The sequence below is a fragment of the Chiloscyllium plagiosum genome, chromosome 14 (assembly GCF_004010195.1).
Source record: "Chiloscyllium plagiosum isolate BGI_BamShark_2017 chromosome 14, ASM401019v2, whole genome shotgun sequence".
Classification (NCBI taxonomy): Eukaryota; Metazoa; Chordata; class Chondrichthyes; order Orectolobiformes; family Hemiscylliidae; genus Chiloscyllium; species Chiloscyllium plagiosum.
This window is the reverse complement of record NC_057723.1, coordinates 8,288,980-8,314,671: the sequence shown is the minus strand read 5'-3', so window position 1 is coordinate 8,314,671 and position 25,692 is coordinate 8,288,980. Positions and strand designations below refer to the sequence as shown.

At 42.6% G+C, this 25,692-nt stretch overlaps 1 protein-coding gene across 1 annotated transcript in view; it reads right to left on the bottom strand.

The window, feature by feature from the left end:
• LOC122556983 (calcium/calmodulin-dependent protein kinase type II subunit alpha-like) overlaps positions 1–25,692 on the bottom strand; it is a 230,669-nt gene that overhangs the window by 74,687 nt on the left and 130,290 nt on the right. The window contains exons 4-6 of the mRNA XM_043704217.1: positions 10,088–10,122; positions 5,437–5,448; positions 1,955–1,962 (exon numbers count right to left, since the gene is read on the bottom strand). Of these exons, the coding sequence (XP_043560152.1) occupies positions 1,955–1,962; positions 5,437–5,448; positions 10,088–10,122 (55 nt within the window). The remainder of the gene's footprint in view (positions 1–1,954; positions 1,963–5,436; positions 5,449–10,087; positions 10,123–25,692) is intronic.

Sequence of the window (25,692 nt, the reverse complement as noted above, 5' to 3'; positions counted from 1 at the left end):
GGGAGAACGTGCAAACTCCACACAGTCAGTCGCCTGAGTCGGGAATTGAACCCGGGTCTCTGGCGCTGCGAGGCAGCAGTGCTAACCACTGTGCCACCGTGCCGCCCAAGCGATGCATTTGAAGAACCTCCATAGGGCCCATATGACACCAGAGAGACTAGCAAAGTTTAAAAAAGGATCTTCCCCAAAATGCACCCAATGTAAAAACAGTATTGGCACCCTTACACATTGCCTCTGGTCCTGTCACAAGATCCGTGGATATTTGGGAGCCATACTGAATGAACTGGAGGAGATCTTGGGAATGGAAGTTTGAGGGGATCCGGTGTCTCTCTTCAAACTATTGGATCTTCCTTCTTTGGATGAGCATGGGAGGAGATTATTCAACATTCTGATGCACTGTGCGAGGAAGAATATCCCAATGAATTGGATATCAGAAAAGTTGCCAGGTCTTGTTGGGTGGTGCAGACTTGTGTTGGAGCACGTCCCTCAAGATTATCTGACAAGTGTGGTGCACCACGGAACAGAGAAATTTTATCAGACATGGCGGCCCTTTTTAAATTATAGAGACATGGATTTGTCGACGATATTGATAAGGGCCTTTGTATAGCCATGAGGGCAGTATATGGCAGTCCGGGTCAGAGGCCTAGTAAATACGGATATAATCACTTTTGCCCCCATGGATGGCAGCCTTAATGGAAGTGCAGCAAGTGGAGTAATATAATATAGTACGATAATTTAGGTAGATTGAAATTTAATTTAATGTTATCTTATTTAATTTTAGTTTGTGCTAGTTTGGATTTAGTAAATAAGAGTTGACTACAATTTGGAGAATAGAAGGCACTTTATTGTTAACATTATTGTAATAAAACATACTAGTGCAATATCATTCCTACTTTTCTGTACTTCTGTACTATTATAACTGTTTTTCTTTTTCTCTTTTGGTTTGTATTTTTTGTACACATAAAAAGAAAATTTCTCAACTTGGGAAACGATCGGAGGTTTAACTGCATAATTTGAGATGTCGGATTGGTTACCTTTGCTGTCAGTAATGAAGGCCCCTTTCCAATGTGAAGTGCACTGCGTACATCACATATTTTAGGAAGCAGGACCTTTCAGAGGGATAAGTAAAAATAAAATACTGCATATGCTTGAGATTTGAATTTTAAAAAAACAGAGAATGCTTGAGAAACTTAGCAGATCTGGCAGCATCAGTGGAGAGAGAAACAGAGTTAACGTTTTGAGTCCAAAGACTCCAAAAAGAGTCATTGATCTCGAAACATTAACTGTTTTCCTCTCTCTACAGTTGCCACCAAACATGCTGAGATATCACAGCACTTTCTACTTCCCTTTCAGAAGGAGGATCTTCTGGGCATACTGGGTGCTGTGCTGAGCAAAGTCTCAAAGTAGCCAGGAAACATCATCAGTCACCATTCCAAAGGCTTCTGCCAGACACAGGAGGAACAAGTAGAACTCTTATTTACTCACTGTCCCCTAAAGGTACTCAGAAAATGAGCACATAAGAGATTTTAAAAGAAGATTGTTTCAGCATCTTCAATTTCTTCATCCCCTTCTGGATTTTCCATTTGAGGTTTAACTTTGTCACTAGAAACAAAAATCAGATTCAGAGATTTGAAAATAAACTCTTTATTTTAATGATACTTCATAAACTAGAGTAGCACACATCACTTAACAATAAAAAGGAAAAGCTTTACTGCCAAATTTTTAAAAAACGTTTATTCTTTTGAGAATCACCTAATGCTTTGATGAAAGAGAAAGAATGAATTTTAGATTTATCCATTGGTTGCTGAAATCAGCAATGCAGGTGCAGTTGTGCACAAGTTCCACAGTAGTTACAATTAATTGTTGGAGAGTGTTTCAGATTTCTAATTAGTGCTTTAAGTGGTTGAAGCCTCCCACTGAGAGCATGAAGTCAGAAAATTACTTTGAATAAAACAAATCAAGCTTAAAGACAAAAGGAGGGTGACCAAAGCCAGAGTTTTCTAAATCATAAAAGCTTTACAGAGTAGGATGAACAGAAATGCGGAGACATTTCTTCAGCCAGAGAGTGGTGGGCCTGTGGAATTCATTGCCGCAGAGTGCAGTGGAGGCCGGGACGCTAAATGTCTTCAAGGCAGAGATTGATAAATTCTTGATGTCACAAGGAATTAAGGGCTACAGGGAGAATGCGGGTAAGTGGAGTTGAAATGCCCATCGGCCATGATTGAATGGCGGAGTGGACTCGATGGGCTGAATGGCCTTACTTCCACTCCTATGTCTTATGGTCTTATGGTCTGATTCCATGCTGTACATCTCTATGACTCTAAGATTCCCTCCAAGTCCAACATAATCCTGACTTTGAATGGTATTGCTGTTCTTTAAGAGTCACTGGGTTTAGATCCTAGAACTCCCTTCCTAACAGCATGTGCAAAGATCTACAGCACAAGGACTGCAGCGGCTCAGGAAGGCTTTTTGCTACCACTTTCTCAAAGATATCTTGGGGTGGAGAATAAATGTTGGCCCAGCCACAGATGACTACTTGCCTTGAATGAAAGAAAAAAAAACCATCATGCAGATGAATAGGAACCGAATTGAGGAAGGTGCCACAAACAGTGAATTTGTTAATGAATTGAATCATCTGATTTTCATAGAAAGAATCCCTACAGTGTAGAAACAGGCCATTAAGCCTAACAAGATCACACTAACCATTCCCCTACTACTCTACATTTCTCCTGACTAAGCTACCTAACATGCCTGGACACTGTAGCATGGCCAATTCACCTAACCTGCGCATCTTTGGACTGTGGGAGGAAACCCACTCAGCCATGGGGAGAAAGTGCAAACTCCACACAGCCGTTACCTGTGGCTGGAATCAAAGCCGAGTCCCTAGCGCTGTGAGGTAGCAGTGCTAACCACTGAGTCACGTGCTCACAAAGTGATTGTTCTTTCTATTCTATGAAAGGATGGTAAAGGGGTGTTTTGTGTCTTGTTGATGAGGTAATGGACCCTTGGTTTAATTTTTCACCTGAGGGACACAGAGAGAGAGAGAGAGAGAGACAGAAAGAGCAAGAAGGGAAAGAGACCTCCAAGAGATCAGCCATTCTTATCTCTTTGCAGAGAGTGGCAATTCAGAAAGCTGAGAAGCCACTTGTGATTGCAGAAAGGTTATAAGCAAAAGTAATAGAGCATTCAGTTCCACATCCGTAACTCAGTCATTTACCAAAGAAATGATTCAATTATTTCAGACACGTTGCAATTGAGCATAGCATGAGGTCAAGAAAGATAACCAGCAGAACAAGCAAGGACTTCACCGAGTGTGGATCTTAAGTGTGGCTGCATTCATGCATAAAGGGAGTGCATTGGAGTTACCCATGTCTTAATTTTCAGCAGACATTTGATAAGGTCGGTTCGCAAACACTTTCATAGAAATTGCAAGATCATAATAAAATCAAGAGGCGTTCTTAAACTGGCTTGACATGAAAACAGAAGCTGCTCTCTGTGTCTCAGTGGGTCGCACTCCTTGGTCTCTGAATCAGGAGAGTGTGGGTTCAAGTCCCAGAGTGTACAGGCTTGAGGATGTCACCCAGGCTGATACTCTGAGAAAAGTACTCGGGCTTTGCTGCAAGTTGGAAAGCCTTTTCATTTTGGATGAGGTGATAAACCATGGTCACACCTGCCCTCTCAGGAGGATTTAAAAGATCCTCTGGCTGCTATTTCCAAGAAGAATTGGATGAGTTTTCCTCAGTGCCCTGTGCCACTTATTATCCATTCAGTATCACTAAAAGAGTGGATGGTGTGCTCATTATCATATTGATTTTTGCGGAACCTTGCTGTGAGAAATTTAATTACGTTTCCTACATTCCAACAGTGAGTGTACTTTCTTGGTAGTCAAGTGTTTTCTGAGGTCTCAAAAGATGCTATGGAAATGCAAATAGTTTCTTTTTTGGATGGTGGTAATTGAATATAACTTTAAACAGAACACAATGCTATCCTCTTGTGTCACACACTCCCAGTGAAGTTCTCCCTTTGACCCTGACTGATCTCTGGGTAGTGTTATTCACTGCCACGCAGCGTTAAAATCAATGGCAATTGCTCACAGCTCAGTTGTTGTGTCTGAGATTGAGAGAATGTGACGCTTGCTGGGGGGTTAGTAACAAGGAAGCATTCCACTAATTGGAGGGAGAGTACTGAGAGAATGCTGTACTCCACATGTGGTAATACTGAGTCATAGAGTCATACTGAACAGAAACAGACATTTTTGCCCAACTAGTCCATGCTGAACATAATCCTACCTGCTTCTCACCCACATCCTTCCAAACCTTTCCAATTCATGTACTTATCCAACTGTCTTTTAAATGTTGTCATTAGACAATAGACAATAGACATTAGGCAATAGGTGCAGGAGTAGGCCATTCAGCCCTTCGAGCCTGCACCGCCATTCAACATGATCATGGCTGATCATTCCTAATCAGTATCCTGTTCCTGCCTTATCTCCATAACCCTTGATTCCGCTATCTTTGAGAGCTCTATCCAACTCTTTCTTAAAAGAATCCAGAGACTGGGCCTCCACTGCCCTCTGGGGCAGAGCATTCCACACAGCCACCACTCTCTGGGTGAAGAGGTTCTCCTCATTCTCTGTCCTAAATGGTCTACCCTTGTACTCACATTCACCACTTCCTCGGGAAGCTCATGCCACACACAAATCACCCTCTTGAGTGGCAGTTCTGAAGGAGTGTTGCATCTCCTGGAGGGTCAGTACTAGCAATCCAGAACCCCAGGCTGATGTTCTGGATCAAGGGTTCAAATCTGATTGTGGCAGATTGTGAAATTTTAATTTAGTAAAATCTGGAATAGAGAACTGGCCTAATGAAAACCAAAGCAGGCCAGGCAGCATCCAAGGAGCAGGAGAATCGATGTTTCGGGCATGAGCCCTTCTTCCTGAAGAAGGGCTCATGCCCAAAATGTTGATTCTCCTGCTCCTTGGAATTCCTGAAGAAGGGCTCATGCCCAAAACGTCGATTCTCCTGCTCCTTGGATGCTGCCTGGCCTGCTGAGCTTTTCCAGCAACACATTATTGGCTCTGATCTACAGCATCTGCAGTCCTCACTTTCTCCTAATGAAAACCATGTCAACCATCTTTCAAAAAAACCCATTTGGTTCACTAATGTCCTTTCGAGAAGGAAATCTTCTGCTATTACCTGGTCTGACTTACATGTGACTCCAGACCCACTGAAATGTGAATGACTCTTAACTACTATCTCTAGGCAATTAGGGATGGGCAATAAATGCTGGCTTAGGTAGTGAAGCCACCCAAATAAAAATAATTTCAGACAGCGGTTAAGAGTTAAGAGAGAAAGAGTTCAGTATCACACAATCAGGTAACAACTACTTTTCCTCTTGGCTGTGAGAAGGAAGGGTAATCCACACAAGAGACAAGACCACCAGGAAGTGCTAACAGTGATATAAAACCTCCAGGAACATGTCCTACCTGCCGAGGTAGTGAACTTTAACTTCGACTTCATTGCTATCATTACCATTCCAGAGAGATAATGGGGTCAGAATGATCAAATTGTGGTATGATCCCAATTAGTTCTGGATCATTTGTGGAAAATCTCATGTTTTAAAAGCCAATCCTTGCTTTCAAATCACTGTACAGCCTCAGCCCTCCAACACTCTACACTGTTCCACTTCTGGCCTTTTGAACATTCAAGATTTTAATCATTCCATAGTTGGCCACTGTCTGTTTCCCGAGGCTAACCTCTGGAATTCCATCCCTACACATTGCCACCTTGTTTTCCCCCGTAAAGCCCACAGCCTCGATTTCCTGTCTTTATATCCCCTTATGTAGTTTGGTGATTACGTTTTGCTGGATCACTCTCCCGTGAAAAATCTTGGGAAGACGATGTTAAAGACACTTTATAAATGCAAATTGTTGTCATTGGATTTTTACAGAGAAGACAGGTTTGTTTTCTAATTCAGAAGGAACTATTCCGTAGACCCAATCCCAAACCTTGCAGCTTACTGAACCTGAAAATTATTTTTTTTGTTTTTTATTTATTCACGATGGTGAGTGACTTGGAGGGGAACTTGAAGGTGGTGTTGTTCCCATGTATCTTAAATGAATCCAGAGACTGGGCCTCCACTGCCCTCTGGGGCAGAGCATTCCACACAGCCACCACTCTCTGGGTGAAGAGGTTTCTCCTCATCTCTGTCCTAAATGGTCTACCCTTGTACTCACATTCACCACTTCCTCGGGAAGCTCATGCCACATACAAATCACCCTCTTGAGTGGCAGTTCTGAAGGAGTGTTGCATCTCCTGAAGGGTCAGTACTAGCAATCCAGAACCCCAGGCTGATGTTCTGGGTCATGGGTTCAAATCTGATTGTGGCAGATTGTGAAATTTGAATTTAATAAAATCTGGAATAGAGAACTGGCCTAATGAAAACCATAGCAGGCCAGGCAGCATCCAAGGAGGAGGAGAATCGACGTTTCGGGCATGAGCCCTTCTTCCTGAAGAAGGGCTCATGCCCGAAACGTCGATTCTCCTGCTCCTTGGAATTCCTGAAGAAGGGCTCATGCCCAAAACGTCGATTCTCCTGCTCCTTGGATGCTGCCTGGCCTGCTGAGCTTTTCCAGCAACACATTATCGGCTCTGATCTACAGCATCTGCAGTCCTCACTTTCTCCTAATGAAAACCATGTCAACCATCTTTCAAAAAAAAACCCAGTTGGTTTTCTTGTCTTTCTAGACAAAAGTGTAGTCTTGAGTTTGGAAGATGCTGTCAGAAAACTCTTGGTGAAATTCTACAGTGCAGTACTGAATGATACTGCAAACAATCTAGACAGTATACCCCTGTTGCAAAGTTCTTGAAGTATTATAGAGGGTGGGGTACCATCAGTTCTGAAGAAGGGTCACTGGACCAGAAACTGAACCAGATTTCTCTCCTGCCTGAATGTTTCCAGCAATGTCTGTTTTTGTTTTGATGAGATTATTTTTACATGGAAACAGGGATCCATAGTATAACAATGCAGTCACTTAGTGAACAAGGGGGTTAAAGCCATATTTTATTCCCTGGCCCACATACAGTTTGCAAATCATGGCGTCTTCTGAATTGAGTTCTAGGGTATTAAAGAACACATCAGTCAAGCATCTTTACCCAAATTTCTGTCCTACATAAAACGGAAGCTCAAACTGTGCAAACATGTTGGGGGAGCAGGGAGTGAGGGTAGTATTAATCTGGATGGAATGCTCTCCATGGGCACACAGGCTGACAGTCATAGCGCTCAAAGCTCAAAGGTTTGTCTGGGGCTGTCATATTGTGTTTGCAGGCTTTTGGTGGGGGTTGGGGTGTGTGGAGTCGTTCTGTGCTCATAGAGCTAGATCCAAGTTGCCTCAGTGTCGAGAATGGGGTCATCAGGGCTCAGTAGAGTTGCTGATAACTCTAATGTTTCCGATTCTACGCCAGTATGATTGACTGTGATGTGCCCTCTGAAGTGGTCAAACAAGCCACTCAGTTGTACTTCTGTTTTGCCTTCAACAGCATTTGGTTTGACTCCAGTCGAGGGAACTCATTATGACCCAACAGCAACGTACCTGTGTCTATTTTTGTCGGATTTGGCAGACCTGACTGGTGAATTTCCCAACAAGCTTCTCTCTCTCCCTGCTTCACAGTTAAGTGATGTGGATAGCCCAGAGAAGGTCAGCATTCATTAGCCATCCCAAACTTCCCAAGAAATGGTAATGCTGAGCTGAACTGCTGCAGTTGTCAAAGATGCTTTCTTTCAGATGGTACACCACAGTGAAGACACGTGTGGATAGAAAAGATTCTACTTTTCTACTGGAGATGAGCTGGCAATCATTTCCCAGACTTCTGTCAATATTCATTCTCCAAACAGAATCATTAACGGTGAATTATCTGGCCATTATCACATTGTGGTTGGTGGGAGTCTGTTGTGCATACATTATTGACTACATTTCCCACATTACCACAGTGAGAAGTATTGTATTGGCTATGTTGCACTTTGGGATTTTTTTATTCATTCATGGGATGAGAGCATTGCTGGCGAGGTCAGCATTTATTGTCCATCCAGAGGGCAGTTAAGAGTCAACCACATTGGGTCTGGACCAGGTAAGGATACCAGTTTTCCTTCCCTAAAGGGATTAGTGAACCAGGTGAATTTTTCCAACAATGGATTCATGGTCATCATTAGACTCTTTAATTCCAATTTTTAAAAATTGAATTCAAATTTCAGCATCTGCTATGGTGGAATTCAAACCCAGATCCCCGAACATTCTCTGGATCTCTAGGTGTACAATCTAGTGATAATAATACTACTAGGCCATCACTTTCCCAGTATGTCCTACAGTTCTGAAAGGTGCTATTGAAATGAAAGTTCGTTTTCCTCCAGGTGCCTCCACTTTCATCACATTGAACTCTATCTGCTGCCACGTTACCAGCCATTTTCCCTGCTGGGCTTTGCAACTTGCTGCTGCTGCTATTTGGGTGTCACACAACTTGCTTTCTGCTTGCAGGTGCAGCCACAACTTAGAGACAACCAGCAGTCGTCAAAGTGAAATGCTCAAAGGCATTTCAAAGATGCATCGTTTGACACTGAGCCACGCAAGGAGATACTAATCCAGGTGAGCCGAAGCCTGATTATTGTCAAAAGGAGACCAGAAGTTGAAGCTTTTTGCTGAGACTAGGACACAAGAAACAGACTTGAAAAAAATTGACAGAGTGCGAGATGAGGCTGGCTGGTTGGCCGGAGCACAACCAAAACAATCCCATTTCTGAGTTCAGGCAGGTAGACTCTGATTTGTTGGGATGTTACCATGGGAATGCAGAAGAAATCGGAAATCTTTATGACCCATTATTCCCAATGAACAGGGTGTAAATATCTATAAAATTCATTTTATTTACATAAAACGGAGTCTGGGGTGCCAATAGCTTCAAGCGCATCCAACTTCATCACACTGTGAGCCTGACTGATTATTTTAAACAGGTTTCGAGTTTAATTCTTAACACATTATTGGACTGTCTAATCGATATTTACTAAATGATTTTCAATGGCAGAATCACAGCTGGTGGTGGCCAAACTCCCCTGAGGCCTGATCAAAGTCATAGGTTTTAAGGGTCATTTTAACAAAGGAGAGAAAGAGGATTGATTAAAATTGGGTAGATATGCAAGAAGCTGGAAAGGAAGGAGTACCAAGATTTCAGAGGGTTGTTGGGCTGGAGGTAGTTACAGACCCATTCTGGAGGGTGGGGGGTGGAGTGGGTTTAAACAGAAGAATGGTTAAGAGCTGGAACTATTTGTTACTTTTCTTGGCTGTTTGCATTGCGCAGAAGCTAAGCTCCATCCGCATCTGAGCATCAACATGTCCCATAAAGAATAGGTCCATGACCCACCCAATGTAGAAAAGCAGTAATTGCTTTTGTTGCTAGGGAATGTTGCTATGGTGTGCATCATGAATACCAACAATAGCAGTGTCAACTAGTCATCAGACTGAAAAAGATAAAGTGTCATTAATGTGCTCAGAACATCAGTACTTTCCTAATACAAGGCATTACATAATTGCAAGGATGATCAGATAAGTAACAGTTATTGAATCTTATTAGTGAAAAATGGGACTAAGTGTTCCAGGGAGCCTAAGGGGAGATACCATTTACTCTTTGTACTAAAACCGCTTGATTATAGATTGGTGATAATTGCATTCCATTATTGACAGGGCATTAACTGAAGATGTTGCACATTCACCACGATGTGGAGGCCAGTAGGTCACGTGTAAATCTTCCAAATAATCTGAGGCACAGTCACCCAAAGAGCAGGTGCCGACTCACTCACAGGTTCATGAATGATACAGCCCAAAATTAAACAGTGATCCAATTAGTTTCCACACCCCCTGCCCTCCACCTCCATTATCTTTTTCCTTTCAAGTATCTATCAATTCTCTTTACACAGTTACGGTCAAATCTATTTTCCCCATCCTTTCAGATAGTGGATTCAATCATTTTCTTTCTCCTGCTTTTCAAAAGTGTATCTATTCATGAGCAGCACTGATAAGGCCAACATTTAGAGTCCTATTTACCTGTGATTCCACTTTCAAGGAACTATGAATCTGCACTCCAAGGTCTCTTTGTTCAGCAACACATCCCAGGACCTTACCATTAAGTATAAGTCCTGCTCTGATTTGCTTTTGCAAAGTGCAGCACCTTACATTTATCTAAATTAAATTGCATTTGCCACACCTCAGCCCATTGGCTCATCTAATCAAGAACCTATTGTACTCTGAGGTAACCTTCTTTGCTGTCCACTCTAGCTCCAATTCTGGTGTCATCTGCAAACTTACTAACTGTATCTCCTATGTTCACATCCAAATCGTATATCAAAATAAAGAAAAACAATGGACTCAGCACCGATCCTTGTGGTATACCACTGGTCACAGGCCTCCAGTTTGTAAAGTAACCCTCCACCACCACCCTCTGTCTTCTACCTTCGAGCCAGCTCTGCATCCAAATGACTAGTTCTCCATGTATTCTATGTGTTCTAACCTTGCATACCAGTCTACTATGAGGAACCTCGTCGAACGTCTTACTGAAATCCATGTAGATCATGTCCACCAAGCTGCCCTCATCAATCCTCTTTGTGACTTCTTCACAAAACTCAGTCAAGTTAGTGAGACACAATTTCCCATACAAAAGCTATGTTGACTATCGTTAATCAGTCCTTGCCTTTCCAAATACATGTAAATCCTGTCCCTTAGGATTCCATCCAACAACTTACCCACCACTAATGTCAGTCTTTAGTTCCCTGGCTTTTCCTTACCATCTTTCTTAAATTGTGGTACCACGTTAGCCAACCTCCAGTCTTCTGCCACCTCACTTGTGGCTATTGATGATACAAATATCTCAGCAAGGTATTGTCCATCCCTAATTGCCCTTGAACTATGTGGCTCAGTCAACCTCTTCAGAGGGCAGTTAAGAATCTGGAGTCACATGTAGGCCAGGTACAAACAGCAGATTGATGTCAGTAAAGGACAGCAGTGAGCCAGATGGGTTATTACAAAAGTTAATGGTATTGTCATTGTCTCCATTACTGCGACCAAGGTGAAAAAAGAGAAAGAACTGTGGATGCTGGAAATCAGAAACAAAAACAGCAATTGCTGGTAAAACTCAGCAGGTCTGGCAGCACGTGTGGAGGGAAATCAGAGTTAATGTTTCAGAACCAGTGACCCTTCCTCAGAACGGATCTTGTCCTCTTTAACATCCTTCCTGCATTTACCTCCTGATGAAGGACTTATGCCCGAAATGTCAATGCTCTTGCTCCTCGCCTGACCTGCTCTGCTTTCCCAACACCACACTTTTTGACTCCAATCTCCAGCATCTGCAGTCCTCATTTTCTCCTGCATTTACCCTGTCTAGTCCTGTTAAAATTGTATAGGCTTCTGTGAGATCACCGTCATTCTTCTGAAATCTAGCAAATAGAGCCGTAACCAATCCAGTCTCTCTTCATAAAGCAGTCCTGCTGCCCCAGTAAACCTTTGTTGTACTCCCTCCATAGTCAGAGCATCTTTCCTCAGATAAGGAGACAAAGCCTGTACACAATACTCCAGGTGTGGCCTTACCAATGCCCTGTATAATTGTTGCAAAACATCCCTGCTCCTGTATTCGAATCCTTCACTAACAGAGGACAACATATTATTTGCCTTCTTCATCACCTGCTGTACCTTCACGCTTACTCCCAATGACTGATAAATGAGGTCACCCAGGTCTCGTTGAGGCCAACAATAGAATGTTTTCAAGAAGGTGTTAGATATAGATCTCAAGGCTAAAGGGACCAAAAGAGAAATCTGGAGCAGTTGGATAATCAGCCACAATCATATTGACTGGGATAGGAGGCTTGGATGGCCAAATGACCTACTCCTGCTCCATATTCCTGTGTAAATTTAATTCAAAATGCAGAGTTTGTGAAGAGAGAGAGAGAAAGAGAGAGATCCAACTGAAAGCAATATTTCAAATGTTGACTTAGCTTTTCCCTCTAGGGCTGGGCAGGGTTACATGTTTTTAGTGGAGCTAAAATTGAGGGCTCCATTTGCTCTCACCTGACTATCAAATCAAACATCACATGGCTAATTAGTGGCAGACAAGGGAGAGATTGACCAATGGCCAATTAAAGTAGCAAAAGGGCAGTGGGCTCCGTGACCAATCAGGACTGAATCCTGCAGGAAGAGGGGTAAATGCTGCAAACAGGAATTTAGTCACAGCTACAAGTTTTGTGGTCCCTTGCAGGCTGTCTCTTCACATTTTGCTGAAGGTTACAAAACTCTCGGAGATAAGTTATTCACGTAAAGCCAACAGACTTTATAGTTTGTGTGGGCAGTGGTAGCTGGGCCAACATTTATTGCCCAGAAAACAGTTAAGAGTCAACCACATTGCTATGGATCTGAAGCTACATGGAGTTACCAGACCAGGTAAGTACAGAGGATTTCTGTCCCTAATAACATCAGTGAACCAAGTAGTTTGTTGCAACAATTGACAACGGAGGCTATTGCAATAACTTTTGTATTCAATTCAAATTTTAATAATTTATTCCAGAGGGATTTGAATCCACATAGAGTTAGAGAGATGTACAGCATGGAAACAAACCCTTCAGTCCAACTTATCCATGCTGACCAGATATCCCAACCCAATCTAGTTTCACCTGCCACCACTCAGCCTATATTCCTCAAAACCTTTCCTATTCATATACCCATCCAGATGCCTTTTAAATATTGCAATTGTACCAGCCTCCACCACTTCCTCTGGCAGCCCATTCCATACATGCACCACCCTCTGCATGAAAAAGTTGTTCCTTAGATCTCTTTTAAATCTTTCCCCTCTCACCCTAAACCCATGCCCTCTCGTTCAGGACTCCCCCACCCCAGGGACAAGACTTTATCTATTTATCCTATCCATGCCCCTCATGATTTTATCAACCTCTATAAGGTCACTCCTCAGCCTCTGACGCTCCCGGGGAAAAGAGCCTCAGCTTATTCAGCCTCTCCCTGTAGCTCCTGGATTACTAATCTGGTAGCTTTCCCAGTAAACCACAATCCCAGGCAGAATCTACTGCTGCATTTCTATCATGAGACAAAAAAAACTGCAGATGCTGGAATCCAAAGTAGACAGGCAGGAGACTGGAAAAGCGCAGCAGGCCAGGCAGCATCAGGAGGTAAGTGTCGACATTTTAGGTGTAACCCTTCTTCAGTCATGGCCCTGGTAGCAGACCCTGATGTCACGTCATCATCGCTGGTGTAAAACACTTCCAGGACGGACACCTGAAAATTGTAACGAGCAACAGGAAATTGTTTGGGCAGCTAACAAACCCAACAACTCATTAACCAGACATTTCATAATGGTAGGGCATTCGATTTCCTGTTGTAATTTTGGAAACTTCTGTGATAAGATTGTATTCCTGAGCCAACAACCTCTATTTTACTCCAAATACTTAAATATCTGTACCTAGGTATTTTGTACCTAAGATGGTGCTATTGCAAACGTTTCAGTGCATTTCATTCATCTGAGTCCACGTGACAATAAAGCCAATTCATTTCTATTCACAGTGTAGTTTATATTCTCAAAGGAACTGGGTGTCTCATTCAATCTGTGACTGTAAAGTCATAATGTCAGTCTTGCAATGCAGTATTTATATTGGAAACTACATGTAATAATTTACCTTGATAGGTATTAACATATAAGGCCCTGAAATTTGCAGACAGAAAGAACATGTTGTGATAGTGTAAACTTGAGAACTTTAATAACTGTGTATGGATTGAAAGAATCAGTAATAATTCTGTTTGGAATAAACTGTTAAGAGACAAGAACAAACTGTTATACAGGAACTGAAAGCAATTAGCCATGCTTGGGAAAAGAAAGTGTTGAAGCTACATAAACTAAACCTTTTAACACTGGCTGCCTTATGCTACAAGGGCAAATGATTGCTCTGCTGAAGAATTGAAGGAGTTAATTGCAGGAAAGTCATGTCTTCAAGCAGACAGTTATTGCCAAATGTAACAAGGAACAGAGAAACTACTTCTGATAAGAAGATAAGCTGCAGCTTTGATAGATCCAGAGGAGTGGTTCATATTGTGGATGAAAATTTCTAAAGGATCATCAACAAAGTCACACTGTAAACTTGAAGGACAGAAAATACTAGAAGAATTCAACTACAGGATTCTTCAATGGCAGAACTTCAAAGACAATACTGCATCAGAATTGAACCATGGACATCCTGAGACAGTCACTGTTTGTTGGAATCATAGCTAAATTCCATCACTAATCAGGTAATAGCCACATTGGATTGCGAGGTTTAATTTGCTTTTTCGAGGGGTCTTATTTTGGTTACTACATGCCATAAAGTTGAACTAATTGTTTCAGTCTTTGATTGTGAGACTTCTTAATAAGTAGCCAAATTGCAGGGAACTTGTGGTAGCTTACCCACAACAACGTACAAGACTTGTAACCATTTTAACTTAATGAAGTTGCCATTCTCTTGGTTCACTTCCCAGTTCTGACCAGTCAGAGTCAACTGCAAAATTTAACACATGGTATCTGGGACATTGTCTGTGAGGAATGATTCCATGAGTATGACTATGCCAGGCCGTAGCAATAATACCACTAGGCCATTGCTTCCCTTTAACTACTGCCTGCTGGAGCAAGTTCCACATGTGTAAAAATATTAATTAATGGTTCTCATTTGATGCTGGCCAGTCAGCAGTTCGTCAGTTTGTTAGTCAGCCAGTCAACTATGAATGTTACATAACAGCAATACAAGTAGGCATATAGCACATCAGGGACGTCTTACATTTTTAAAATAGGGCAGCACAGTGGCACAGTGGTTAGCACTGCTGCCTCACAGCGCCATGAGACCTGGGTTCAATTCCCGCCTCAGGCAACTGTGTGGAGTTTGCACATTCACCCCGTGTCTGCGTGGGTTGCCTCCGGGTGCTCCGGTTTCCTCCCACAGATGTGCAGGTTAGGTGAATTGGCCACTCTAAATTACCTGTAGTGTTAGGTGAAGGAGTAAATGTAGGGGAATGGATCTGGGTGGGTTGCTCTTCGGAGGGTCGGTGTGGGCTTGTGGGGCCGAAGGGCCTGTTTCCACACTGTAAGTAATCTAACCTAATCTAATTTATTTATGGCTGGCTGGGTCAGCATTCATTGCCGATCCCTCGATGCCCTTGAGAAGGTGAAGATTGTTCTCACACCCACAGTGCTGTTATGGTGTGAGTTTCTAGGATTTTGAGCCAGCAACCGTGGTGATTGTACAATTCGAAGCCAGGCTGGTGAGTGGCTTGGCGGGGAACATGGAGGGAACAGTAATGACATGGATCTGCTGCCCTCGTCCTTCCAGGGGGTAGGGATCACAGGATTACAAGGTGGTTTCAAAGGGGGTTTAATGGGTTACAATCTACCCTTCTCTGAATAAAGAAGTTCCTCCTGAGCTCCCTGTTGGATTTATTCATGAGTGTCTTTTGTAATAGCCTCCAGTTTGGATCTCCCTGCAGAAAGAAATGCTTTCTCTGCATGTTTCCAGCACTTTCTTAGCAATATTAATTTACTTCTGCCATCTCTCAAATAAAAGATAATGCGATTGAAGAGTTGCACAAGGCAGAAACGATCCTATAAAGTGGAAAATATATTCTGTGCTATAATGGAGTAGCTTGGAGCTTGTATAAACTTTGCATGATCACGGTAACTGATTTAAAGAATAATTACATTCAGTGTTTACAAGAATTAACATGAATCATAACAACTGCTGAATGCTCTTTTTCAATTTCCTGATACTTGCCACTTGTGTGTGCATTACATTCAGAACATAATCATGTCTAATTATTACAGATAATATGTAAATAGCTGTCAGGGTCAGTTGGTTTTGGCAGATCCGTGTGCACACATTGTTCATCTAACACCTACACTCTAATTGTCAGGTAACTCAATTACCAGGCACCTCCTGAAAGGGATTGGTTTGAATTATAACTCTGGGTTTGGATGGCAAACTATTCACAAACTAAACACTGTACAGAGAAACACTTTGAAACAAACATCCGAGGATTGAAACATTAATGCTGTAAAACATCAGCAATCAATCAAACTTGAACAGCACTTTGCAGCCGAGTTAACATTTTACTAAACTCTTCTAAGGTGATTTTTCTATAGTGTTATCAAACAAAACCTCATGAAAGAGACGGTCAAATGACCAAGTACTCGGTCAAATAGACAGGTGGTAAGGAATGTTATCTAAAAGAGAAAGACAAACAAAAAGATTTCGGGAGGGAATTCCAGTGTTGGGAGCCCCAGGCAGCTGCAGGCATGGCTGCCAATGGTGGAGTTGCTAAAATCCTGGACGTTCAAATGGCCAAATGTGGATATCTTGGAGGCTGTGGAGCTGCAGGAGATTGCAGAGAGAGGGTGGGGTGAGGTCAGGCAGAGATACCAAAAGAAGAATAAGCACTTTAAAACTGAGGCCTTGTTTAGCCAGGAGCCAATTATTTCTTCCTTGCTATGCAGCAGAGAGACCATCATGCCCACCATGGTTCTATTACTTTGAGCCAATCTCTGCCTCTTCCCCATATCCCTGCACACCATTTTTATCCAAATAATCATCCAGTGCCCCTCTTAAATGCCTCAACAGAATCTGCCTCCACTCACTTCCAGACAATGGTTTCCAAATCCTAAATACTCACTGGGTGAAAACAATTCTTCTCACATCAACGTTGCTTCATTCGCATGTCACTTCAAGTCTAAACCTTCTTATTGGTATTTTCTTCAATCAGTGGGAACAGCTTCATCGTATCCAGCCCATTCATGGCTTTGAAAATCTCTATCATATCTTTTCTCAACCTTCTTCTCTCCAAGGAGAACAACCCAACTTCTTCAATCTAACCTCAGGACTGACATTCCTTGTTGCTGGAACCATTCATGTAAATCGCTTCTGCATTCTCCCTCCTATACATTTCCTGTTAATGTGCTGCCCCAAAATATTCCAGCAGAACTTGTACAAGTTCAACATCACCCCCTTGCTCTTGTATACTACGTCATTATTAATAAAGCCGAGAACACTGTGCGCTCTTGCCACTTGTCCGACCACCTTCAATGATCTGTGCACGTTTACACCAAGGTTCCTTCGCTCCTGCACCCCCTTTAGGATTATTTATTTGATATTGTCTTTCAATGTCTTTCCAACTAAAATACATCACCTCACACCTCTCTGTAATGAACCTTACCTATTACCTACCTGTCCACTCCACCAACTTGTCTCTGTCCTTCTGGAGTTATACACTCTCCTTCTCACAATTTACAATTCTTCCAAGTTCAGTGTCAATTTTGAAACAGTCACCCACACATCAAGATCCAGATCATTATATCCATCTAGCTCCACGGAGTTCCATGGTAGCCTGTTTGAAGGTTTTCAATGAGCTGGCATCAATAGGAAAGCAATTTCTTGTCAATTCAGAGTGAGAAGATTTTTCTGACATCTGAAAGTTTCCATTTTGAGCTGGATCCTTCAAATTCTACACTTATGTACTTAACTGCACAGAGTTTAAATATTTATATAATGGAATGTCTGCATGTACTCAACTCAAATCAGTCACAGTTTTTCATTTGTTTGCATCGTGGGAGAGGCCAGCAGTTATTGTCTGCCTTTAGATGTCTGGAGAAGGCAGTGGTAACCTACTATCTTAAAGTGCAGCAATCCACGTGGTGTAGTTCGGGCGGGACTTCTAGAATCTTGACCCAGCAACACTGGAGGAATGGCATTATATTTCCAACTCAGAATGGTGTGTGATTTGGAGAGGAACTTGCGGGGGGGGGGGGGGTGTTCCTATAGTATCAGCTGTCCTTCTCTTTTTAGATGGTAATGGCCAAGGGTTTGGAAGGTGTTGTCTAAGGAGGCTTGGTGACCTGCTGTCTCACATCTTGTCCATGATACACACTGCTGCTACTGTGTGTCAGTCATGAAGGAAATGAATCAGTCAGACATTTTGAGGGTTGTTGGAACTGCACTCATCCAGGCAAGTGAACACCCTCTCTCTGCAATCTCCTGCAGCTCCACAGCCTCCAAGATATCCACATTTGGCCATTTGAACGTCCAGGATTTTAGCAACTCCACCATTGGCAGCCATGCCTGCAGCTGCCTGGGGCTCCCAACACTGGAATTCCCTCCCGAAATCTTTTTGTTTGTCTTTCTCTTTTAGATAACATTACCAATCCATCTAACACATCTTTGAACTGTGGGAGGAAACCCATGCAGACACAGGGAGAACATGCAAACTCCACACAGCCAGTTGCCCGAGAGTGGAATCAAACCCGGGTTCCTGGTATCGTGAGGCAGCAGTGCTAACTACTGAGGCACCAAGGCTCCCAGACACATACACACAAACACATACACACTCACTCACACAGACACACAAAACTCATGTGACATCTTTGATGCTCTTTTTTATGCCTCAGAGAAACAGAGAAAACAGAAGCAGGAGTGGACCATTCGGCCCTTCGAGCCTGCTCTACCATTCAATCAGATCGTGGTTGATCATCCGACTCAATCCCCTGTTCCCACTTTCTCCCATACCCTTTGGTCCCTTTAGGCTGAAGAACTATATTTAGTTCTTGAAAATATTCAACATTTGGGTCTGAACTACTGTACTTTCTATCCTAGAGAATTCCACAGGCTCTTTACTCTCTGGGTAAAGAAGTATGTCCTCATCTCAGTCTAAACTGAAACGATAACCCCTGGTGTCCACTGGCATAGTTTCTGGTTGGTACCACAGTGGACATTAGGAGATGGCTTTCCTCCTCACCCCAGGCACTGAGAGAACAACTATTTGGTCCACTTGAACCTTGAGGCCTCACTTGTATCTAGTTGCTGTTCCCTCAGCTTTGGCCCTTAAAACGATCTGATCGTTATCACATGGTTGTTTGTGGGATCTTACTTGGCAACAATTGACAGCTGCACTTCCTACATTATGACAGCAACTACACTCTTAAAAAAAATTGTTGCTTTGACCAAATCCTGGAAATCATGAGAGGCGGAATGGAAGACTTTCTTTCGCTCACTGAGGACGGTCAGTGAGTCATAGAAATGTACAGCACGGAAACAGACCCTTCAGTCCAAAACGTCTGCGCTGTATCCTAGAGCAATCTAGTCCCATTTGCCAGCACCTGGCCCATATCCCTCCAAACCGTTCCTTTTCATATACTCATCCATATGCCTTTTAAATGTTGTAATTGTACCAGCCTCCACCACTTCCTCTGGCAGCTCATTCCATACACGCACCGCCCTCTGCGTGAAAAAGCTGCCCTTTTAAATCTTTCCCCTCTCACCTTAAACTTATGCCCTTCCAGTTCTGGGCTCCCCCAACTCAGAGAAAAGACCTTGTCTATTTACCCTCTCCATGCCCCTCATGATTTTATAAACCTCTATACCCCTCAGCCTCCGACGCTGCAGGGAAACAGCCCCAACCTATTTAGCCTCCCCTTATAGCTCAAACCCTCCAACCCTGGCAACATCCTTTTCTGACCTGCCTTGATGCCGGAGCTGACCCATTTATTTGTTTTCAACAATTCTTAAAAAAAGAGACGAGTGTTTCGGCTGAGACCACTCTCTTCACATGCCTGGGTAAGAAAACAACCTCACCAGAGCAGGAAGCCACGGTGATAACAGCATCATTTAAACTGTGCACGTCATCAGCACAGAGCTTGAAACTCATTAAAGCAATATTAACAGGTATTCCTGCTCAGGAACTGGTTGACCTTTAATTCTGTGCCTTCTGTTGTTCAAAGTTCCAAAGCGTTGGTTCCAGGACGGCCTCATTATTGCATGAACAATTCCGATGGTTTATGAGGATTGAGCTCTAATGAGCTTGGAGGCTGGTGAAATTGGATCATTGCAAGTGCAAAAGACTGGAAAGCCCCCAGTGTGCTGCTATCATGCGGCCAGTTGAAACGTCTGGCTTCATGTCCGCTCATGGAGACTGCAGTATAGAAGGGTGGAAGCCGTGTTGTGCCAGTACAAATAACAACCCTCAGATCTGGGCACCGTGCCTTCAGAGGGATATTGGGAAAAATGCACCACAGATGCATCAGAAAGATGTTTCAAACTGACAACATTTCATCAGAACTCCAATGTTAGGTTTTCTCAAGCTGGAGGAGTGAGACACTTCTTTAGGTGAAACCGGAATGGGAAACACGGTTGACTTGATATACAAGGACAGGCTGGCTAGGTTGGGACTTCTCTTTCCTGGAGCGCAGGAGATTTGAGGGGTGACCTTATAGAGGTTTATCAAATCACAAGGGGTGTAGATAAAGTGAATAGCAAAGGACTTTTATCTAGGATGGGGGAGCTTAGAGGGCATAGGTTTTAGGTGAGAGGAGAAAGATTGAAAAGGGACCTGAGGGACAACCTTTTCACACAGTGATTCATATGCAGAATGAACTACCAGAGGAAATGGTAGATACCAGGACAGTTACAACATTTAAAGATGTTGGACAGATACATGGACAGAAGCAGTTTAGAGGGAGATGGGCCAAGCACAGTCAAGTGGGACTGGTTTAGTTTGGGAAACTTGGTTGGCATCGGCAAGTTGGAACAAAGGGTCTGTTTCCGTGCTATGTGATTCTATGATTCCATGATCAGCCATGATAATATTGAATAGTGGAGCAGGCTTGAAGGGGCTGAATGGCCTACTCCTGCTGTTATTTTCAGTGTTTCTGTGAAATGTTGCCTCTGTTTCTCTCCGCAGAGAGGCTGCCTGACTCGCTGTGCATTTCCAGCACTTTCTGTTTGTGTTTCAGGTCTTTAATATCCCCAGTATTTTGTTTCTGTATCATGAGAATGGTGCTGAGGTTTTAAAATTTCACGGTCAGATTGTACATATTGGTTTGATATCCATTGAGTATATAAGATTGTGGCACAGAGGCAGTGTCCCTATCTCTGAGTCAGGAAACCTGGGTTCAAGTCCCACCTACTCCATGTACATGCCATAATATGTCTGATTAAAAATATTGAGGAACTATTGCCTTTGGTGGGAGGTGGAGTCCAAAGTGAGGGGTTGGAACACAAAAATTTGAACCAAAGACAACTCATGGGAGTATTGTCAGGAATCATACCTAGTATAAATTTGGAGTACACTTCCTCAAAACATGAGAGGCAATTGAAATTGTTTTTGGGTCTTACATGTTATGGAGCCAAGGTGGGTGCATGGAATTAAGAATTTGATCAGCCATAATCTAACTATATGTGAGGAATTAGCCATGATCTAATTGAATAGTGGACAGAACTTGATGGGCTGAATGGCCTACTTCTACATTTTATGGTCTTATGGAGGAGCTGAAAGACCTCTTCCTGCATTCAGGTCATGTGCACATTATTTTACTGCAGGAGATTAGACAAGTGAAATAAATAAGTTCATAAGTCCAGTAAAATGTTTCAAATATTAGCTCCTTTGATGTCTTCAATGTATTTTATCCTCTCTGATACCATTAGCGGAGGGAGCAAACCAAGGGTCACACAGAAAGGAAATTGCCTTAATATAAAGAATACCCTGTGAATGTGTCACAGCTAAATCATTCAGCTCAAGTAGTGTTGGAGTGAATGAATGTACATAACTGATGAATTCTTCAAGTTTTGTCAATTTTCGACTCCTAGTCAAGGATGAGAGACAATATTGAATGTTCCCGTTACATCTGGTACATTGTGTCTCGAGCTCATTCCTTCACATTAGGCTATGGGAAGTGAAAGAAAGACCAGATTGCAAATCTTACAGCTCATTGTTTAGATAATGAACACATGATTTTCATATTAAATCTTGCAGAAAAGACAGTCCCTGAAGCTTTTTATCTTGCACTAATAGTGACACTAATAACCAATTTAAGACAATTAGTCAAACTTATAACATGGTACTTCTACACTTACGAGAAGTGTTATACATTTAGAAACAGGAACCCATTCTCTGCAAACTAAAGGAATATATTCGAGCTTTGTGTCTTGCTTGAGCTACCAAGGGGCTTGGGGAGTCTATACTTCCTGCTTTTCCTTCCATGTGCCAATATTTCATCCATTCAGGGTCAACTAGCTAACCAGTCAGCAATTGTTTTCTCTCTGGTATAAGTTGTTGGGATCACTTGAAATTTGGCTTTCTTGCTTTTATCATGCTGAATGCAAAATGAAAAAAAACCTTTGAGAACATGTCCGTCTCTTTTTAACAGCAGTCAAGTTCTGTATTACCAAGTCCTTTTTTTGTAATATTCATCTGAGAGAAGAGTGGGTTTGGAGGGCAGAAACTGAGATTGTTAAAGTAGTGGTTGTGTTTTTTGTTATCCTGGAATGTGGGCCAGAATTTGATGTCTTTGAACTCAGTCAAACTACATTGCTCTGCTTTGAGAGTCATATGTAGTCCAGGCCAGGTAGAGATGGCAGATTTCCTTCCCTATACACCATTAGTGAATCAGGAGAAAAAAACACAGGAATGCTAGACAAACTCATGTATGTCTGGCAACATCAGAAACAGAATTAATGTTTCAAGTTCGATGACTCCTCTTTGGTATGTTGTAAACTAAATGTGTCTATGTCAATCGATGATAAATAGTCTCCTATCATGAAACGACAGGTTGTTCTGCTATAACACACATTTTGTTAATACAAATTTGCTATAACACAATTGATGAATTGGGGACAATGTTTCTGTTACATGAATGTTTAAAGCGTGTATTAGTTATAATGCGATTCTAGCCCCATTAGTTTAAACGATGCTGCTATTACACAATTTTCTTATAACATGGGATTGCACGAGAACGGAACTACCACGTTATAGCAGAACTGACTATAACTTTATCTGTCAGATTTATTCATTAAATTTAAGCTTCACCTGAAACCATGATGGAAGTTGGACTCATGTCCTCAGTGCATTGTCCTGGGCCGCTGGGTTACTGAGGCAACCACATTACCAGGACACCATCATCTCCCTCCATATTATGCACACAACTCTCAACTATTGGTTGTGGCAGTAGTTTTCACATTCTCACTGTCCTCTGGTGAAGATCTTTCTCCTTAATTCCCAACTAGATTTATTACTGACCATCTTATAGTGAAGGCTGTTCACTTTGGGTCAGCTCCCAGGGTTTTACCTGACAATTAATCAATCAAACCCTCTCATTCTCCTGGAAGAACTGCCTCTGGTCACCTCTCAGACTTCTCTCTTATAGTGAATGAGAGTCCAACCTTGTTCAGTGTTGCCTAGCCAGTGTAAACTGTTACCATTCCTGAAGATCTCTGTTGCACCTTCTCCAATGTCTTGTGAGACACAAGGCCAGAACTGAGATCCCCAGCATCACAGAAGCCGGTCCTAAGCCAATTCAATTCACTCCTTGCTAAATCAAGAACTTGTTGGATACCCCAAACACAATGGGCTTTCACAATATACTGAAGACTTGTTCTAGAATTTACCATGCTACTCAACCAAGCTGAGTCAAAACATGTGGTGCTGGTAAAGCCCAGCCGGTCAGGCAGCATCTGTGGAGCAGGAGAGTTGACGTTTCGAGCGTAAGCTCTTCATCAGGAACCTTCCTGCTCGAAACGTCAACTCTCCTGCTCCTCAGATGCTGCCTGACCGGCTGGGCTTTACCAGCATCACACTTTTTGACTTATCTCCAGCATCTGCAGTCCTCACTTTCTCCCTGATCAACAAAGCTGTTGGCCACCCCTAATTGCCCCCGAGAAGCTGACAATGAGCCACATCTTGAACCGCTGCAGTCTATAGGATGTTGATACACCAAGAGTACTTTAGGTAAAGAGCTGTAAGTACATGACCCAGTGACAATGAAGGAATGCTGATATAGTTCCTGGAACAAATGCTGATCTAACCTGCAATGTTGAGCACCCATGAACACACATAAAAACTGTGAGTGAACAAAGGTTGTGATTTTATTATGATATCTCTCGAACACTATCCCTCTAGAAAGGGACCTTAGTGCTTGGTTTGCTACTTCCCAATTACTGTATTAATCTGCATTGCTATGTTTAGTGACTTGTGTGTCTGAGAATGGATAAAAATAAGATATAAAGAGCTGCATGAGCTTACTTGCATGAACAAGCCTAAAGGCAGTGCCTAGGGAAGAGGAGGCCCTGTTATAACAAAACTTTAGGCATTGCTATAATTAAAGTCTCCTGGGTATCAAAGTAGTGGTGTCTAATTACATCAAGATTGACTGCAAGGCAATTTTCAACACACATTAAACAGATAAACAGATTGTCTGAGCTACAATGTAGGGTTCTCACATCCAGCTTGTCAGAGAATGCATTTATGACTTGATTTTCTAATTTCATACAGTTTTGATCGGATGTGGGGCTGGAGTTGGAATATCATACTGACTGTATGCCAATTCTCTCTCGAGTCATTGCAAGATAGAGACATGAGGAGGGCATTCGGTACTTCAAGCCTGCTCTGTCATTCAATTAGATCAAGCTTTGGTCTGCAAAGCTCACTACCACCAGGGGTCCACCTCACGTCACATCTGAGGATGTATTGTAAATTAAGAATTCCTATTGCACTTTTTGGGTGGATAGTCAAGGTCTTTACCCCAGGGTGGGGGAGTCCAGAACTAGAGGGCATAGGTTTAGGGTGAGAGGAGAAATATTTAAAAGGGATCTACGGGGTAATTTTTTCACGCAGAAGTTGATGCGTGTACGGAATGAGCTGCCAGAGGAAGTGGTATAGACCGGTACAATTACAACATTTAAAAGGCATCTGGATGAGTACATGAGTAGGAAGGATGTGGAGGGATATCGGACAAATGCTGGCAAATTGGTCTAGATTAATTTAGGGTATCTGGTTGGCGTGGACTGCTTGAACTGAAGGGTCTGTTGTGCTATTCAACTCTAGGACTCGATGTTACTTTCAGTACTGCGGGGCACTCCTAAGCTCTTGATAGCCAATGATGCAGTTTTGAAGCATAGTCACTGTTGTAATTTCAAAAATGCCACAGTCAATCTGTGCACAGCAAGATCCCACAGACAGCAATGTGAGAATGATCAGATCGTCTGTTCTAGTGATAGGTTTAGACAGATACATCGGCCCCAGGAAGAGTTCACCTCTTCTCTGAAGAGCACCAAGAGATCTTTAACACCCACCAGAGAGAGAAAACATCTCCTTAGTTTAAACGGCATGTCCACTTTGAGTGGGAGCTGAGCCCACAACATGTGAAAGAACCACAGCTAGCAAGTGAAGGAAGGATTACTTAACAACTCAATTAGCATTAAATGACTGTCAGGATGATAGACTGAACATGAGAATAGTTTCTTTTTCTGTCTGGCAACTGTTCTTTCCCTTATTTGTTCACACTATGTGGACAAAGTCAGTATTTGATGTCCATCCCTAATTGCTCTTGATCTGAATGCCTTGTTCAGCCATTTCAGAGGGTGGATTAATGGTGCTGGAAGAGCACAGTAGTTCAGGCAGCATCCGAGGAGCAGTAAAATCGACGTTTCAGGCAAAAGCCCTTCATCAGGAATCAAGGCAGAGAGCCTGAAGCGTGGAGAGATAAGCTAGAGGAGGGTGGGGGTGGGGATAGAATAGCATAGAGTACAATAGGTCAGTGGGGGAGGAGATGAAGGTGATAGGTCAGGGAGGAGAGGGTGGAGTGGATAGGTGGAAAAGGA